At 37.8% G+C, this 18,705-nt stretch overlaps 1 protein-coding gene across 1 annotated transcript; it reads left to right on the top strand.

The window, feature by feature from the left end:
* The first annotated feature begins 1,650 nt into the window (after window positions 1-1,650).
* On the top strand, window positions 1,651-18,373 carry LOC139126852 (arylsulfatase J-like). Its single transcript, XM_070692785.1, has 15 exons — window positions 1,651-1,962; window positions 4,543-4,654; window positions 5,785-5,836; window positions 6,617-6,720; window positions 7,459-7,565; window positions 8,472-8,536; window positions 9,264-9,365; window positions 10,470-10,533; window positions 11,117-11,214; window positions 12,175-12,317; window positions 12,614-12,675; window positions 14,666-14,777; window positions 15,502-15,545; window positions 16,062-16,157; window positions 17,245-18,373. Exons 1-15 carry the CDS (start codon window positions 1,767-1,769, stop codon window positions 17,418-17,420), a joined length of 1,533 nt encoding a protein of 510 aa, XP_070548886.1. The 5' UTR covers window positions 1,651-1,766; the 3' UTR covers window positions 17,421-18,373.
* The last annotated feature ends 332 nt before the right edge of the window (window positions 18,374-18,705 follow it).

Here is an 18,705-nt window from a genome sequence, read left to right as displayed (position 1 = left end):
TGTCCATTCAAGGGAATTCCAAAGCATATATGTGAGTGCTTTGTGTTCTCTCCCCGCTCTCCGTCAGCTGGTCGACGTGGTATAGATACGCCAAGTACCGTGTATTGATTTATTCGTTTCGTTCGACGCACGATGTAGTGGTTTTTGATATGCAAATATACAGCTTTCCAACGTTCAAAAAGTTGCAGAGCCACAGACTGCTGACGTCAGAAACGCAAATCAAAAGACGCCCAAGGCCCCTTTCCTGGCTCTTACCCAAAATAATTATCGCCCTTTTTGGAACGTAACATATGACCCAATTTGCACAAATACATTACGTTTGTGTCAATCGCCAATTCAACTGAGTAATAAGTATTTAGATAATGCCATACGTATACACAGAAAGACACACACAGACACAGACGGGCGGACAGACAGATACACACACAGATAGATAGATAGATAGATAGATAGATAGATAGATAGATAGATAGATAGATAGATAGATAGATAGATAGATAGATAGATAGATAAAATATGATGATAAAAATCAAAACGAGTGTTCTTGATTCTAACCCGTCCACAGATCAACGGAGCTAAGCATAACAATGATATCAAATATTTCAGTGAAAAGAAGCCCATAGTTTTTGCGCATATAGGTATGCTGACAATCTGTCGTAATGTTGCGTCGCCAAATTTAGCAAATATGCTATTACTTAGGTTGTTAAGTATTTTTAATCTCCTCGTCAGTGTATTTTTTCGACTTCAGGTGGTTGATGAAATAGTCTGATCAGTGTGATCATTGGTATACTAAGTGTATTTATACCTGCTTCGGGAACGCTTGTTTCACAGGAGAAGACAGCCTTGTTTTTGTATTTTATTGCGGCACAGTCCCTGGTGGAGGGACTGTGATTGTCGATTAAAGTGGTGTATAGTGTCGAAAAAATAGCGTCACATCAAAAGGCCCCCTTTTAAACTTTGGGTTTCAAAACCTGGTCGTGTTGCTTTCGATTTCGGCAATGAACAGATATTCTTCGCCACTCATAAAAGAGAACCATTTAGCTGTTATTGCGATTGTAATGACATTTCATCGGGTGAATGTTCATCGGGAAGGATGCTCAAAATTGATTATTTTCTCAATTTTTACCACTTGTAGGGGCTCATTTTAATGCTCTTTGTGTAAAAAAATATTTTCTTCGTCTGAGTTGTTCGAAAATTTACAATTGGGTTTCTTCCAAAAGAATTAACAGAGGTATGGCTACCATTTTGATTTTTTTTAATATCGGTAATAAAGGTATTTTTAATACCGAAGTTTGCGCGATGACGCCTGATTCTCATTCTTAATTTGGCGAGATAATTGTTGAAAGCTACGACAAGGAAAGGTCTGAGTCTTTTAAGTCTTCTTTAGGCCTAGGCCTGGCTGTTACATATTAACGTCAGTTTATGCGAATAAAGCAGCTTACAAAGAAAATGAGCTTACAGCTCATTTTCTCATAGTTTTTACCATCATCCGTTTGTAATTTAAGCTACTTGCACAGTGAACAAACATTCCGTGTGGTATGTGAAGAATGCCGGGATTTGATATAGTTGTTCAGCATTTGTCAGCAGTACGTGTACAATGCATGACCCTACAATCTGTTGCTTGCCTCAGGTCAATGGTTAAGCGATACAAACAATACAACCTAACTTTCCGACAAAAACACGTCGCTCATATAGGATATCTGGCTTCATTCTTTTCCTGACCCAGTTGAAAAGAGAAGCTGCACGCGGTGAATCACAATCTCACGATGTATCTTCTCAGGCATTTTGTCATCTTATGCTTGTTTACTTTTGGATGTATCCTGTGGCACTTTTTCCCAACGATTCATAAGAAGACCAGCCGCCTGGAAAAGCCCAACATCGTATTCATTCTCGCTGATGTTCGTAACGAGACCAACCACGTGGAAAAGCCCAACATCGTATTTATCCTCGCTGATGACCTTGGTAAGTTGGTATCTTCCGTGCAACATTTCATCTTAAAACTGTAACATCATCAGCTGTTTCATTTCTTGGTTTACGACTACGAGCACTTTGAATTGTCAAGTTACCGAGTGGCAAATTATAAATTTGTTCTGCGTCAATGGACGATATCCAGACCGAAAGGCTGTGTAACTACCAAAAAGTTCAGATAACCTCGTTAAACAATGTCGATTTTGTGTAATCCACTGGACCACAGGCATACTTTATCGTAACTGCCAAAATATGTAGTTGCAAGTGAAATCACCACCAATACTTTCCGCGTACATTCGTACCGTCGGTGATGTAACTTTACACCTGTTGCAATTGCCTGCTTTGAAATTGGCATGGGGTTAATGTATTTCAACATGCATTTATAATACTCAAAAATTGGTGTCTTCTTCCGTCGAGTCACATCCCACTGCGGTCTCATTTGTTTCTATGGTCAAAAACTTTATTGCACTGACGTCCATTTATTTATTTTTCAGCTAAGCTTAAGAGACAAATACATGTCAATCGACGTTGAAAAAATGTGAAAAGGTCACGTTTATTAGGTATTGATTTAAATGTAGATTTGGAGCACATCTTTGTGGCAAGCGTTGCTGCTACCTTTATCATGGGCTGAATATTTGCTGTGCAGTCAGAGTTCAATTAAGTAAGCATGCTATTTGCAGACCTATTTACTCCGTGATTACTGGGACAGGCGGGATACTAAAGGAGCAAGATGGCGGCGCCCGTTATTCGAAATCTCCCATACCATGCAAAACGGGGAGACAGCTCCACAAACATTTAACCTTTTGATTTTGTTTCAATAACAAAGATACATAAATCAAGGTTGTCGTCATCGAAAATACATCAACGCTCAGTTACAGATCCGCCATGCTTTCGTCCATTTCGTTTTGAAAAGTTTGAAGAGCAAAGACCGCCGCTCGTGAACCGAAAACTGCTTTCAACCGCATGGTTGTGCAAGCTACAGCGTGAACCTCAAGATGTGTTTTAATCAGAATCCAAGTTGGTCCTAAAAACAGATCTGAACGACCAAAGTAGTAGCTGTTACGTCCGAGCTATGATCAAACGACGCAGTGTAATAGAAAATATTTATACAAAATACTTTTTGCTATATTTCATTCGTTTGATCACTTATCCAAAATTATGTCACGTATCTGTACTTGACCGTAGTATGACTCTCACTATATTTAGGTACAAACGCTCTATCTATCTTTTCCTCGATATCAAAATGACACGAAAGCGAACGGCCAAGCGAGACCAACGAGAAAACAATAGATATCCAGCTCGAAATGACAATCAAACCTCCATTCGGACTTTCTCTGTATTCAAAATCAAGGTTCGCAAATCCAGCAACACCTGGCGTTCAAGTTTTACAATACTTCCCAACCTATCATTAATGGTTAAAGGTATACTGTCACCTGTTCTAATTTTGCAACAGTCACAAGGGAATTAGCAAATCTAACCAATAACATATTTTAAGCTGGTGGCCACTCTTTAAAAACAGCGCCCTTACATTGGCATTATGAATACCAAGGAACGCCCCTTTGACCATATATGGGCATTATTTAGATTACAGGTGACTGTATGCCTTTAACTGAACTGTGTTAGATCGCCTTATTTGCGTACGTGGTAGTTTCGTCCTATCAGATATGTAAAGGCTTTCGAGATAATTTGAGGGACGAATACCTCTGTATAATCGAAGCCACGCCGATTGTCAACTGTTGGCTGAAACACTTTGATTCGAGAAGCTACTTACGAAACCAATACAGCCGCAAAGGACAGGGGTGCACAAATGGTTGGGAAGCCCATTGGTTTTGCCATAGGTTTGAGGCCTTAGGCGTCATCTATTAATATTTAACTTGTGTGGTGAAAATGCTTTCTGCATCCCTGAGCGGATAGGTGTTTTTCCACCCGAGTATGTCAATTCAAGACAAAAATGTTCACGCATCCTAGAACCTAGAAAAGCTAAAGCACGTTCGCATTTAACTTTAAAGTTTCGTATATTTAGTTCATGCATTTCCTTGGAGATTGATATTCCGTGACCTCATCCATATCGGCAAGTGTTTATCTGTAATGTAACTTTATAGCGAATCTGTCAAGTGTATGTATGACTGCATCGTTAGTTGTCCAGTCTGATTAATTGGTATATCGTGATAAGGCTGAACCCCTAAGCTGGTCGAGAATAAGATTTGTGATCGCTGCATCAAAATGCAATAGTTCAGATAAATTCACACTAATGTGTTGCTTGTAGTAGAGAATAATACAGTGTCACGTAAATCACATTAGTTCACATGAATTCAGGCTTGCTGAATACAAGAGATGGATTCTCGACTGTATCCATCTGTATGTGCACTATATCAGCTAAAATACAGGCAATAATCCATGCCAATCGTGTAAGTATCATAGGGTTTTCATGCAGTGTTAGACTTTTATACTTTTTTTACATAAATGATGGCTGACTAAATTATATAAAATTCAAAAACTCGGAGAGCCATGATGGTTGCTGAGTTCAAACGGTCAAAAGGCGTTACTCATTATATCTTTTTTGTTTCATCTTAGGTTGGGCTGACGTTGGCTATAACAATCCTTACATCATCACTCCAAATATCGATAAACTTGCCAAAGAGGGCGTCATTCTAAATCAATCATACGTGGCACAGACTTGTGGTCCGTAAGTACTGCCGAGTACTTTCCAAAATACGAAAAAATCTAACTCTGATGATACTTTGCGAACTAGAAGCTTCTATATAATCAACTGGAAGTAAAAGTACTCCGCTTATCATTCAGGATTCGGACTTCTAAATTTTATTTACTTTCTCTGGGTAAACTTTGGGGCCGTGGATAACTGAAACAGGCTCACGGCAAACGCAACTTTCACATTTAGAGGGGACGGGTTTTTTGGCTATATTTCAATTAACGTGCACAAATATCACACCACATGTTTTCATATCGCAACGTCTCGCTACACGATTTTTATGTATCGCAAAATATCGATCTATATTGTTTGGCGTGTATCAGGCCAGTTCGTCCCCGGCACTACACCATTAACTCGAAATGCGTGTGGTTTAGTGCACGTGTAAAATAACGTAACAATCATTTTGGATACACTGTTCCAATTAATTTCATTCTATCGGTTGCGTCATTGTCGAGATGGCGCTAGCTGAACAAAGATTGATTTTAGAGGGGGTATGCCGGGGGTGGTGGGAGCGTATGCGTGATTTCATATGATGTAATTGCCGATTGTAGGTATGCCGATACAGAATGAACTGGTTGGATTTTCACACTTCCAAACTTTCGTTTATACGAGGGGGGGGGGGGGGTTGAGGCCATATGCAATGAGCTGCATTTACAGAGCGCATGTTTTTATTATCCAACGTCCAATTATACCAAATATGGTTTTAGCGCAATGAATTTTTTTCGACAATCATTGCATTTAGGCCTACTTATCAAGATACGCATCTGGAAAAGCAGTATGTTGTTAAATTTGAGCAGCCACCAATTCCCTCATCGTACAAAGTGTTTCTTTCAGTTTTAGCAGTAATCTAAGCATTTATCTAGTTTTGACTTTCATATTCCGTCAGTCAGTGTACAACTAGCGGGGACAAAATCGCCATTTTCAAAAGATTTGTTGCATCACTTCAACAAGCAGGGAAGGAGTTGATATCAAATGTAAAGGAAGCATTGTATATTTCCATCACCTGTATCAAACATTATCATCAACATCACCAATGGTGATCTCTTGATATTTTTCTTTCGTAAAGAACAACGTTATTTTTAAAAAATTATAAAACATCGTTTCAGAACTAGGGCAGCGTTGATGACTGGATATTACCCCTATCGACTGGGTTTTCAGGTAAGACGAGTGTATGTGTATTACAACAATAAGTAATTTGAAATGAAAAGAGAAGATTTATTCTTTTCTGCTGACTAGTATTTCTGAGATTATGTTTTGCATATAAACAAACAGTATTGCCAATTATAAGGAAGAGAAGGTAACCGTATTAAAGTGTCAACTCTCTACTTTGTCAGATTCGTACATGATCGCACAGACATGACAGAAAATCTTTATATTGCAATGTACACAACAATCATCATCAATGCTTTTGTTCTTTTCTCCATTGCGAAAAATTCAAGGACCGTGCAATCTCTTTCATCAGGGATTCATTATTCCATCACAAAGGTGCTTGAATCGTAAATCCTAAATATAATAATAATAGGATTTACAAGAAATATTTCATTATATAAGATATACATTAAGCAACTACTGTGTACACGTGGGTATCAAATACTTTCTTAGCAAAAAATCGCTGTCAATACGATCTAAAAAGCTGATCAAGTATCTACCATTTCAAAGAGATAGATTTAGGGTAAAAAACCGACAACGTAAACAGGTATTTTTAACAACACTTGTAAACTCTTGTTATCTCTTGTTAACTTGTCAACACTTGTTAACACTTGTCAACGTCACTCAAACTTGCAATTCCAAAGAAAATATAAAAAATATTATATTTTATGTTATTTCGTGATTTATTTTATCAATGTTATGTTTCCTAAAATAAGATGTACAATGACACTGTAATGAACATCTATTCAAAAGAATAGCACATATCTTATTTACACGAGTTTCTTTCAGGTTCGAGGACCGTCGAATACAACGCCAGGTGGACTTCCATTAAGCAGCAAAATATTGCCACAAACACTTAAACAGATGGGCTATTCAACCTATATGGTTGGAAAGTGAGTTAACAAATGCAACATCCATTAATTTGTTTGTGTATGTATGTATGTATGTATGTATGTATGTATGTATGTATGTATGTATGTATGTATGTATGTATGTATGTATGTATGTATGTACGTACCTACCTACCTACCTACCTACCTACCTACCTACCTACCTACCTACCTACCTACCTACCTACCTACGTATGTTGTCGTCTAGATTTTTGTGTATTTGCTGATGTATGTAAAGTCCCTCGTTCCCTTCGCGCCCGCAATAGTGTTTCAAGCAGGCGAGGATTTGAAGTCAGCCCGCCTAACGCGTAGTGGTATACGTTCAGCTCTTGAAGGATCATAGACGTAGCCGTGGAGCGACTTTTTGGGTGCCTAACAATGCCTGTCTTTACATTTTTGTATAGAATAAGCCTACGGAATAAATATTGGGACTCTCAATTATTTGCGATACTTGAATGGTCAAAGGCCTATATTTAAGCTCTTTTAGTTTGTAAAGTTTTCATGTTACCTTTATGATAAGAGAAACTTAAAACAAAGATTTTGGCCGGATTTTGTTTTAAATATCTATATCTGCTAGTAAAACAGGGAATTTGTTACTCGTGTACCATATTTAGTAAGGTAACTCCCGAATGGGGTATTTATGTGGTATGGTAATGTTTAAAGGACTCTCGCAGGAAAAAAGGTCTTTCGGGATCTGATCGCCGGCTACCTTTACTGTACAATGATTTGTATCATCCACAGGTGGCATTTAGGATTTTGCAACGTAGAATACACCCCTACTCGCCGTGGATTCGATAGTTTTTATGGCTACTATGTAGCTAGTGAGGATCACTACAATCACTCCGCAAGTAAGTACTCACTTAGCTTTTGTTTACGATTTTATAAGGTTACAAACTGAGAGCCGAGGGGTTTTTACTTATCGATATGCTCTTTTGCTTTCGTTTCGGCTCTGACGGCAAGAACGACAAATGCAATCCTTTGTGGCAAAGAGCACATAACATGTAGGAAAGAAACGTTGCGCCAACCAATTATCCCACGTTTATTTAGTGCATGTTTTACATACAAACAAGCCCCTGGAAACACAGCAGTAGCCACAAGGTGCGACAAATGCTGCCATAACCTTAAATATACTGATGATATATGTATAGATCACCTTCGGAAAGTGAAAACCTGCTTTATCGGTCCTTTTATCATGTATTAGGTAGTGTCGAGAATGACGTGCATGGGATGTTTAAAGCCACAATGGCTGGAAATGTGTCATAAACCGATCTCAAAATATCCTCAGTCATGAGTGTTGAAAATAGCTCTAACGTTTCATATCATTTTAGATTTCCCGCCATTTTCAAAAATTAATCATGTGCCGGAGAAAATAAAGATTACAACAACATATTTGTGGCCATCGTGTGTTGTGCATTCAAGTTAAAGGCATCATGCTTGTTTCTTTTATGATCACAATGTGCATATGTAGGAAATACTGCATTTTTTGTGCTTTTCATTAGGGGCGCCGTAGTCATTGACAAAATCAGCGAGCAGTGATACTTCAATACTTGTCCTTCGGTTTTGAGTAAAATCTATGTACTAGTCGCGTGTAATAAAACAGCACAAACAACGGACTAAGTACCCTCCAGGCGGGAAAGCATTTGCCCTCTATTCGTCGGGCAAATGGTCATCTAACGTGACCATGGGCACATGGTCCAATGTTTTTGCTATAATAGTATATGTTCATTTTCTGAATGTTTATCTTTGCAAACTAGTTGGTGGCTTGGACCTTCACGACAACTTAGATCCAGACTGGAGTCAAAACGGAACGTATTCATCGGTGAGTATTCGAAACTTTCATCATGCACAGTGGTTTTTAATAAGGATCGCAGCGCACGTACCTTAAATTACCCTAAGTGTTTCTGATTAGCATGGTTGAAGATGATCTTTGAAGATGATTTGTATTATTGAAGATGACCATCCTTATGATATTTTCTGTTCTTGTTGTGTAAATAAACTCAAACACAAAATGCCTTAAGTTTTCATAATAATCTAATCAGAGAAAAAATGGCCATAGAAACCAAGGTTTTACAGGTATTGCATATGTTGCGTTTCCATTGAAAGTATATTTTCAATACCCTTTTGTTGGCTAACAAAGTGTAACAGATTGCTCTTTTTTCCATTGAAGTAGTCTTTATGGATGGCCATGCAGTAGTTCGAACATTGAAAAAAAAACAAAAGCTCTGTTCTATCTCAATGAACTATGAATTTAAAACGGCAATGAGAAAAGCAATGTGCTGAAAACTATTTTTGAATGAATCGCTGATGATACTAATCATGGTAAATGAAAGTTGGTCAAAAAACAAATTCAAATGTAATCTTGTCATGACCATATTACAAGGTCTAAAGACAACAAAACCGTCTCTAGCAATCATCAATCAAGGTCTTTACTGTCAGTGGAGCCATATGAAAACAACAAGGTAGCCACGATGATACAAGCATTGTTTCAAAACCACCTTTATTTCTTCATCTTCTATCAATTTATATGGACTCTTTTCACTTTACAGTACCTGTACAGTGATAAGGCTGTGGATTTCATTGAGTCTCATGACAAAGCGAGGCCATTTTTCATGTACCTTGCTTACCAAAGTGTGCACTCTCCAAATGAGGTGAGTGACAATAATTGCGCCATCTTGTGTTAATATTTATATGTTCCATTAAGGGACTGTGGATAACTAAAACATGCGCACGGTAAACGCAACGAATTGGTTCGGCCTCAACAACCTCCCCTCCCCCCTCTCAAATGGAAGTTTGGAATGGCCAACCAAGCAACAAACCAACCAACTCAGCTTCATTCTAAACCAGCATACCGACAATCGGTAATTTCGTCGCAAAGATGGTTACCTTATTTTACACGTGCACTGAATCATATGTATGTCAAAAATGCTGGTGTAGCTCCGGAGTACGGGTGCTGCACTGGCCCAACATAAGAACGTATAGCGAATGTTGTGATATGAAAACATTGATTGCGATCTTTTTTAGCGCACAATAATCGAAACGAAGTCAAACTCCCTCTCCCTCTAAACACAGAAGTTGCGTTTCTTGTGCTCGTTTTTTAATTATTCAAGGCCCCTGAAGTACAAAGAGTTAATATTGTCCCTTTAATTTTATTGCATTTTCTAAAAAGAACTGAAACTTTTCTAAGTAATTTGGCTTGTGTTGGGCTAATTATCACTGTTTTTTAAATAATTTACTAATTGCTTGCTATAAGCAAAATATTTCAAGCATTTTGCAAACTGCAATGCATTTTGAAAATAGGTCACGAGCCATTCAATAGCGTTATATAGAAAACCATGATTCAGAAATTATTTCACATTTAATTATGCAAATTAGTTATTATCCCGTACAACTTTCTGTTTGTAATTATTGTCGTTTGCTCCTGATCAACAATTGATATTGAAGTGGACTGTATATCTATGGAGGAAAATAGATAATTATTAGATTGGCAGAACTGCATTTTATTTTGAACAATTGGGCCCAGAATTGTATTATCTAACTAAAACTAATATCTCGGCACGGACGGAGCAAAAGCAGCGACCACGATATGGAGGCGGCAATGGCAAAATCTACGGTAAAGCCGTCGACATCTGCAAGATTTGCTGCGGTGTCGATCGAAGACGTTAACCCAAAAACACCACAGTGCTCGCCACACCGCTTGTTAGACCCAAGTGTAGTCGTAGTTGACGCTTTATGTTTTTCATGATTTATAACAGGTCCCACAAAAATACTACGACATGTATCCATCAGTGAAAAATGACGGACGAAGGTGTGTTATGGGTAGGTAAATATTATGTATATCGATACCATAATTTCTTGTAAACAGTGCTTAGACCCTTACGGAGACCATGACAGCCATCGTGTCAACCGTGTATCGTCGAGTTCATGGAAGATTCATGAGCAAACTGTAAAACACACTTTTAAAAACACACATTTATGAAAATAAAACAGTCCGAGTTCAACGCTGATTATTTCTTAGACTGTCCTACAGATTTTTAGGTTGTACATGAATACGACTTTCATCAATCCTTTGCATGAATAACGACACTAGTATACAGTAAGGAGGTAAATAAAATTCGTGAAAATTGTGTCCGCAAACATATTTTCAATGGGGCATTTATTACCCTTTGTGTTTTCACTCGAAAAATGTTATCAGGCTTATATTGTGGAAGGGTATGTTGTATGATATGATTCTTGTTCGAAACTTTTAACAATTCATGATTGTTCAACCAGAAAATTCAACATAATTTCAGATCTGATGTTTTCCCCTTTGGTTTCCATGGCAAACATGTTTCAAATTGAACGCACACATGCGCAGATTAATGAATGTCTTTACTACTCTCACCGTCTCCCCTATTGACAGCTATGGTTACAGCTCTTGATGATGGTATAGGTAAAGTTGTAAAAGCTTTGAAGGAGAATGGATTGTGGGAAAATACCTTGATTATATTTTCATCAGACGTAAGTTAAGCTTTTATTTAAAAATCCATAGAACTGTCATCAATGCAGTGAATTTAGAGGCGAATGTATGCAAACGAATGATGCCAAATACTTGCCTTGGATTCATATGGATTCTTTATCCATACTTCGTTATTCATCCTGTCCTACTGTACTAAATAGGGAACATTAAAGGCGAAAGAAGAAAACAAATATTGACTCTATCCTTTTTGAATATATAAGTGCGAGTGTTGTGAAAACCATTACTGACTGGAACAGAAGAAGTACTCATTTGTAAACTGCGTGCAGGCAACCGTGTACAGCGTAGGAATATAAAACCGAAATTTGAATATGTTTAGTACAATGACACACTACAAACGTTCTGGCCTACATAATCAAGTTATTCTCAGGGCGATTCAAGCTTGTGAAATTAGGACTATTAATCGATTCTGTAAATTCTACAGTTGAAGTACTGGTATAAAGATGCATTCGCCGCCCCATCACTTGTTTCCTGATCAGGTTTAATGAGAGGTTGCCAACACAGCTTCTGCGGCATGAATTGAGTGAAAACACGCAATCTCAATTTGATACAGAAATTTCCGCGAACATTACTTTCATCAGTCTAAGAACAATATGTCATCTGAAAAATCTCCAAAGTCTCTACCTTTAAATAACGGTTCAGTAATCGAACTACGTTGTAACAATTGCCTCACCGCGACCGTTCAACATGCAGAGATTCATGCATGCATGCACTTTGACATGCATGCACTATTAAACGCTTCATCTCTATAAAGTTATCCAGCTGTCTCTTCAAAATTGTGAACCGGCTGTTTTTGTTTCGTCCTCTACCTCTGTTCTGCGATAGCTTTGTTTCCATTGTTTTCATCGCTAATTTTGTCAGCATTTAAAACACTTTCATTACGAAACTCCTAACATTATTATGGTCACCTTCATTCGTGTACCTCTTCATTTTTTCTGACGTAGAATGGCGCTCCGGTAAATGTTCAGCACGAGGGAAGTAACTGGCCACTCCTTGGTGTTAAACAACAGTTATATGAAGGAGGCACTCGAGCCGCTGCCTTTATTCATGGCGATATGTTGAAGAAAACTGGATATACATACAATGGGTGTGTATAAATCGAGGGTATTCATGTTGATAATCTGTATGATACTTTCGCGGTTCCGAAAACCTACCAGGACAAATAGCTCTGCATTTATTGCTTTCTACCTGTGTCCATCAAGCAACTCAAAATATCACTTTTAATCATAATTATGTATTCCTGCTCTGTCAACATTTTGCTGTCTAGTGCACCAATGACGCTCCATACCTGTCAAAGCCAACATCGTGTAAAGATGATATTCTGCCTTCGCTCATTCATGTGTTTATAAACGCAATCTTGTTTTTTTTTCCTTTTGCATTAAGGATGATTCACGTTGTTGATTGGTATCCAACTATCGCAAGCATTGCAAGTGGAGAAGTACAAGGTTCGATGTTTTTAGAACTTATATTAATAATAATATTAAAACATGCCTTGGTCTTTGGTCTACGAGAATATGCTATATAATTACAAAATGTTGAATAAAGAAAAATAGACAACTTTGGAATACTTTAAAAATAAATAGAACAGATAATACTCGTAACGTAATGACCGTGTCACCAAGAGACAAAGTCGTTACGTCACCCGTATTTTCCTTCGCCGAACAAAGAGAAATATTAGTGAGTTGTATCAAATATAGCCCACAGATAAGTAACATACTCTTACTTACTTTGGCGCATTGGGCATTAAAAAAAAATTAAACAAGTTATCGTAGATGACACAGTGCCCACTTGTTCATAGGTAATTTAATTACAAGTCCTCCAACAGCGAGGATATAGTCCTGTTCATTAATTGGGCTGTGATAAACATGCTACAATGCAGATGGGGTTTTTATGGCCGGGAATGAGCGCCATGGTGGTGAAACGTAAAGCTAATCTGGGCTCCTAATTACGAAAAAGTCATTAAATAAGCCCGGTAGTAATCAAGCGATAGGATGTTGCCAAACATTTTTTTCATTCTTTTATTACACCGACAGTTCATCACCTGAACCACATTTAAAAAGAAAAAAATGATGCAGTGCTTCTGGACATTCATCTCAAAAACAAAAATATTAATAAGTATACAAATTAGTTAATGCATAAACGATACCATGAAGTGTTACTGAATTATACTACAGCACTGCGAGATCAACATAAGTCATGAAATTTGAAGAACCACTTAATTGACATGCTACTGCTACATATCAAACGTCATTGTGTGTTGTCAGCACTCTGTCTGACCGACATCTGTACAAAGTTTCATCAAATTTGGCGCAGTTGCATCCAAAAAAAGAGCTCTAATAGCTAATTATGCAAATTTGCACAAATTATGCATGCTAAACCACATTTACTCTTTTACGAATTTTGAAAAGTATTGGCTCAGGCATATCTGCGATTTCTGTATGAAGAGATCACGGAGCCCCTGTGGATGGATCCTGGCACCCCAGGAAACAAAACGGCCGTCACGCGGCCATTTTTGGATCCAATCACAAAACAAATATATGCGTATGTGTATGACATAGGTAGTAATCTACATGCCAAGTTAGAACAAAATCGCTCACAGTATTGCTGAGAAAAACGTGCATGATCGGAAGTGCCGACATCAAATACAGGAACCAAGTTTGAATGAAATCGCTTCAGTGATATCTGACATATCTGCGTGAACGGACGGTCGGAAGGACGGATGCACGCACGGGCTTGACTAAACCTATAAGTCTGTCGGGACGGTGTCCACCGGGACCAATAATAATCGAGATATAGTAATAACACTAGGCGTTAGATTATCACATGGTTAATATAGGACACAGTGAAGGACAAAGAGTATTCACTACAAAACCAGTGCTAAGATAAGGCCAAGAAATCCAAAGTCGGTAGTATAAATCTTTATTGCGAATATAATAATCAAACTTATTAAACTGAAATAAATATCGAAAAAGAACTCACGCTGAAAGCAAAACAACACTATCCCCAATACTGCCTGACATTTTCGCTGGCCCCTGTGCGCAACCAGGGGCAGAGAACGCAAGTTTAAAACCTGTTTGTCTAATACCAATTTATATCTCATCACTCAAAGGGGCATAGTATAGTTATATGAATCCCTGTGCGCTGTTGAAAAAAGTCTCATACAAATCCAATAAACATGGTGTCGATCAGGATTTCCAGCATACTAAATAGTGTCTTTCTTTTTGATGAATACCCAAGGATAAGTAACGTTTTTGGCAAAATGTTCAGAATTATAGTCTAGTCCTATTCTCTTGTAACGGTGCTTACCGTCTTTTTTAGTGAAAACGACGCCTGATTGATAAGTTATTTCAATCTCTGTTTCAATTTATCGTGTGAATTGTGGCATAAAAATGTATCAAAACATATGACTAATGTATTGCTTTTCTGTCCTTTCAGATCAAGATATGGATGGCATTAATGTGTGGAACGCACTTTCGACTAACTCTGCGTCGCCAAGAGAAGAAATGGTGTATAACATCATGACAGATTGGGACGTAGCGGCAATTAGGTGAGATAATATCAAGTGGTATATACAATGTAATCCCTATATTGCGAATACAGTCTCTTATTTATATTGCAAATGGTGAATATATATAATCATTTTCTTTACCACCAATACCTGGCTCCGTGTAACAACATTGTCCGTAATATTTTCGGTCTGTTGAAAAAAGGGGATAGTCATGGCCACAGCAATGATACAGTGCATTTCACATAGGTACCGCAACTCAGCGTATGAGACGGACACAATTCATGTGCAAAACAAACGATAAGCTTGGGTATCACGACACATTTGAAAGTCACCGACTAATTGATTAATTACAGTAAACCAACATAGGGCAGCCGCTCTGTCTAGACTGAGAGATACACTTGATCTACAATGTGTGGCTTTTTAGTTAGTTTCTGTTGAAAATACCTTCACCTCTTGAACTCTTAGCTGAAATTGTAAAAGAAACAGTTACATTGTAGATCAAGTCAAGTCAACTGTTTATCTCTCAGTCTAGACAGCGGCTGCCCCATGCTGGTTTACTGTAATTAATCGACGAGTCGGTGGCTTTGAAATGTGTCCGTGATACCCAAGCTAATCGTGTGTTTTGTACGTGGATTGTGTCCGTCTCATACGCTGAGTTGCGGTACCTAGGTGAAACGCACTGTAATCATTGCCATAGCCCTTTGAGAATCTTCTTCTCTTTTGTAAACCTTTACCACTTTCATACCTTTTGATTGATTTTCAGAATTGGCGACTACAAACTGATGACTGGCAAGAACCATCATAATGGTAAGACCCAATCAAAATTTCTTACCCTGTTTTCACTATGACATGAGATAAATCAAGACTTCTTGAGGCTTACACGAAAGAGGTCGTTCACTTCTCTGGCTTTTATAAAAAAAAAATCATAAAATCTCGAAAGGAGTGAAATATTGGACTTCGCTGGCTGTCACTGTGCACAGCCATTTTGTGAACCATAATCTTTCTTTTTCCGGGAGTTTATTCGCGAAAGCACAGGAAATTTAATGATTGACCCATTACCTGTCACCCTGTCTGCTTTCTATATGTATCTGTATCCGTCTGTCCGTCCCTGTCGCTCTGTCTGTCTGTCTGTCTGTCTGTCTGTCTGTCTGTCTGTCTGTCTGTCTCTCTCTCTCTCTCTCTCTCTCTGTCTCTCTGTCTCTCTCTCTCTCTTCTCTCTCTCTCTCTCCTCTCTCTCTCTCTCTCTCTCTCTCTCTCTCTCTCTCTCTCTCTCTCTCTCTCTCTCTCTCTCTCTCTCTCTCTCTCTCTCTCTCTCTCTCTCAGCATGTTGGACTCCACCACCGGAAGCCGAAGGAAAATGGGGTGGTGAATCGTGTTTCCTTCAGCAAAAGGGCGATGTTTATTTATTCAACTTAAAAGGTATTTGAATAATTAATTCTCAGCCTACGAACTTTATGGAACGAATTGGACTTTTTGTGAGGATGCTTGAATTAAAGCCTTGAATCAAAGTGTTATTTCAGATTCGCTCGAGACAGTTACATGATGAATCAACATTTCGGTACACAGAAGTTCCGACTTCAAATTTGCATTTGAACTCGGAACTTTCTGTGTAGTAGCATAATGATGTGTCAGGCAGATTGTGTCCACATATTGTCAGGCAGTGATATTGACATCCATTGTAAGCATAACCTATTGTTTCTGACAAAGAAGATGCTTTCGTGTGAGGTGTTAGCTCAATTTCAGATAGGAGTAGGTGTTTGTAATTATGAAAGAAGCCAACAGGAAACGGAGTCACCGCTCTAGTTAAACCCACAAGAGGAACGTTGTGTATTTGTTAATTATAAATCAGTTGAGTTCATTATCGGGTAAAGTTTATACTTGTGTTGAATATGACTACCACCCAAATTAACTTTCTGTTTTAATTTATGGTATTATATATCTATTTATTCGAGTGTGCTTAACTCAAAAACACAGGTATGACCGGCACAGACTTTAGGGGCAGTTAGCCGAAAATTGTTGCTAGAGTTTGACCTCCCAGATGTGCAGAATCTAATGTCAACTTGTTTGTATGCAACTATGCTTAGTAATTTAAGCAAATTGACGTCGTAACTGATTGTAGTCACCTTGAAAAATCCTAAAAGACATAAAAAACAAACAAATCAAATCTGACGTCACAAAACGAATAATAACGTCAATAAATATACAGCATTGCGATGGTTATTTTTACTTCTAAGGATTTAAGACAAAATCTACAGCAAACATTCGACTTTTTTGAAAAGTTCACTAAAAGTGTCCTTGCAGGTAAGAACCTCGTGCCTATAAAACCATAGTACGCCAAAATGTTATATTTTTGTATTGTTGCATTATGCATCGACATATAATAATGACAAATTATGCTCTAGCTCAACACCTTGTCACATTGAAAACGTATCAATTTCGTTCAGTCGATTACGTTTATTCATAAGAAATACCATTTCGACAATTTGTCTTTTTCTTACATCTGTAGATGACCCTTGTGAACGTATTAATTTGGCGGAAAAGTTGCCGGATAAAGTGGATCTATTGATGAAGCGCCTTGAAGAAAGGTCCCAGAACGTTATACCAGGCTTTGAAAAGGATGAGTTTGTCCTGGAATCCCTTCCAAGTAACTTTGGTGGAGTTTGGTCACATGGATGGTGTTGATAATATTTCCCTGCTTTTGACTGCGACTCGTTACTACACTTGTATTAGCCAATTTGACCAGTAATTAGAAAGCATTCAAGTGTATTATATTTCTTACCGCAGTTTTGAAAAAAAAACAACACTAAAGCATTCGCACGTTAGGTTGCTGGGCTGTGTAAATTCCGTGGTAAAAATGTATAAACACGATTGAAACAAAGTCGGGATAAACGGATTCTCATATTTTTGAAATTTCTAAAAAGTTTAGATACCCAAGAGCTGAATGTTGCAATATTACAAAACAAAATCATAAAAGAAGTGTTAAGCTTCAATAGAACAGCAGTTGAGCTCACATTTGCGGATTAAACCGACATTACTTCACTATCCAATTGTCAAAACATTAGTTCCTGTTGTGTTTATATAAACACTCCAAATTTGCATATATATGCTCACATGAAAGAGGCATTGTAGAGAAGCCTAGGGCAGTAATGGAATTTAAAACTTCGCCCGATTTGAATGATTTTTTATGTCAAGGTTATACCAAAGAAAGACTTGTCTCTACATTAAAACGCTCTTTTGGAAGATATCGCAAGCTGGTAGTTAAATACAATATCTCTCTTCGACAAATGATCACTGATGGCATCAGTGACATTTGGCCTTAGTTGGTGACCACTATCTATTTGACTTTCAGATTGATATTTTGCGGGTGCCTCATGTGGGGCAGGATGAGCTTCTCATTTTCGAAACACCTGACATAAATTCTTGGTCCTTTGGCCAGAGGTCCATATATCTTTCTTTCATGAATTTGACATCGTGTTTGCTGTTGTCTTTACTGTCTGTTTTGTTCTGTTTTATCTGATCATGAATTGGTATGATTGCGATTATTTTTGTAGCCTTTTTCATAATACACATTTTAAAATGAAGAAATCGTATTAGTAGGTCCACAAAGACAACTTTTGCTCTGAATGTTGACCAATATAACAAAAATAAAAAACCGAAGCCTATATATATAATATCTTATTATCTCTATCTCTGTCTCTGTCTAGGTGATGTCTGCATATTTGTGTGCCTAAGTGCTTGTGTCTGTGTGATGCTAACCAAAAACATTAGTAAGGGTCATGGATTTTTTTACTTCTGTCTGAAAATATTGAATGTCTTTTAGCGATAGACATGAAATCAATCATAATGCAGCTATTCTCGCTGATATATTCATCATCGTTGCCATTTTAAAAATAACTATATCACCGACCAGCGTAATGACAATGGTAACCATAAGCAAACTGAGGATGTTAGTAAAACTGATCATAAC

This window comes from Ptychodera flava, chromosome 3 (genome assembly GCF_041260155.1).
Source record: "Ptychodera flava strain L36383 chromosome 3, AS_Pfla_20210202, whole genome shotgun sequence".
Taxonomy (NCBI): domain Eukaryota; kingdom Metazoa; phylum Hemichordata; class Enteropneusta; family Ptychoderidae; genus Ptychodera; species Ptychodera flava.
The sequence above is the reverse complement of the archived record's forward strand: the minus strand, read 5'-3'. Positions and strand labels throughout refer to the sequence as shown.

Bases quoted from the DNA above. Each gene is read 5' to 3' on its own strand.
- LOC139126852 (XM_070692785.1), top strand. From the start codon at position 1,767: ATGTATCTTCTCAGGCATTTTGTCATCTTATGCTTGTTTACTTTTGGA. The intron at 6,721-7,458 runs GTGAGTTAACAA...TATCATCCACAG, and splicing joins TCAACCTATATGGTTGGAAA to GTGGCATTTAGGATTTTGCA. The intron at 10,534-11,116 runs GTAGGTAAATAT...CCCTATTGACAG, and splicing joins CGGACGAAGGTGTGTTATGG to CTATGGTTACAGCTCTTGAT.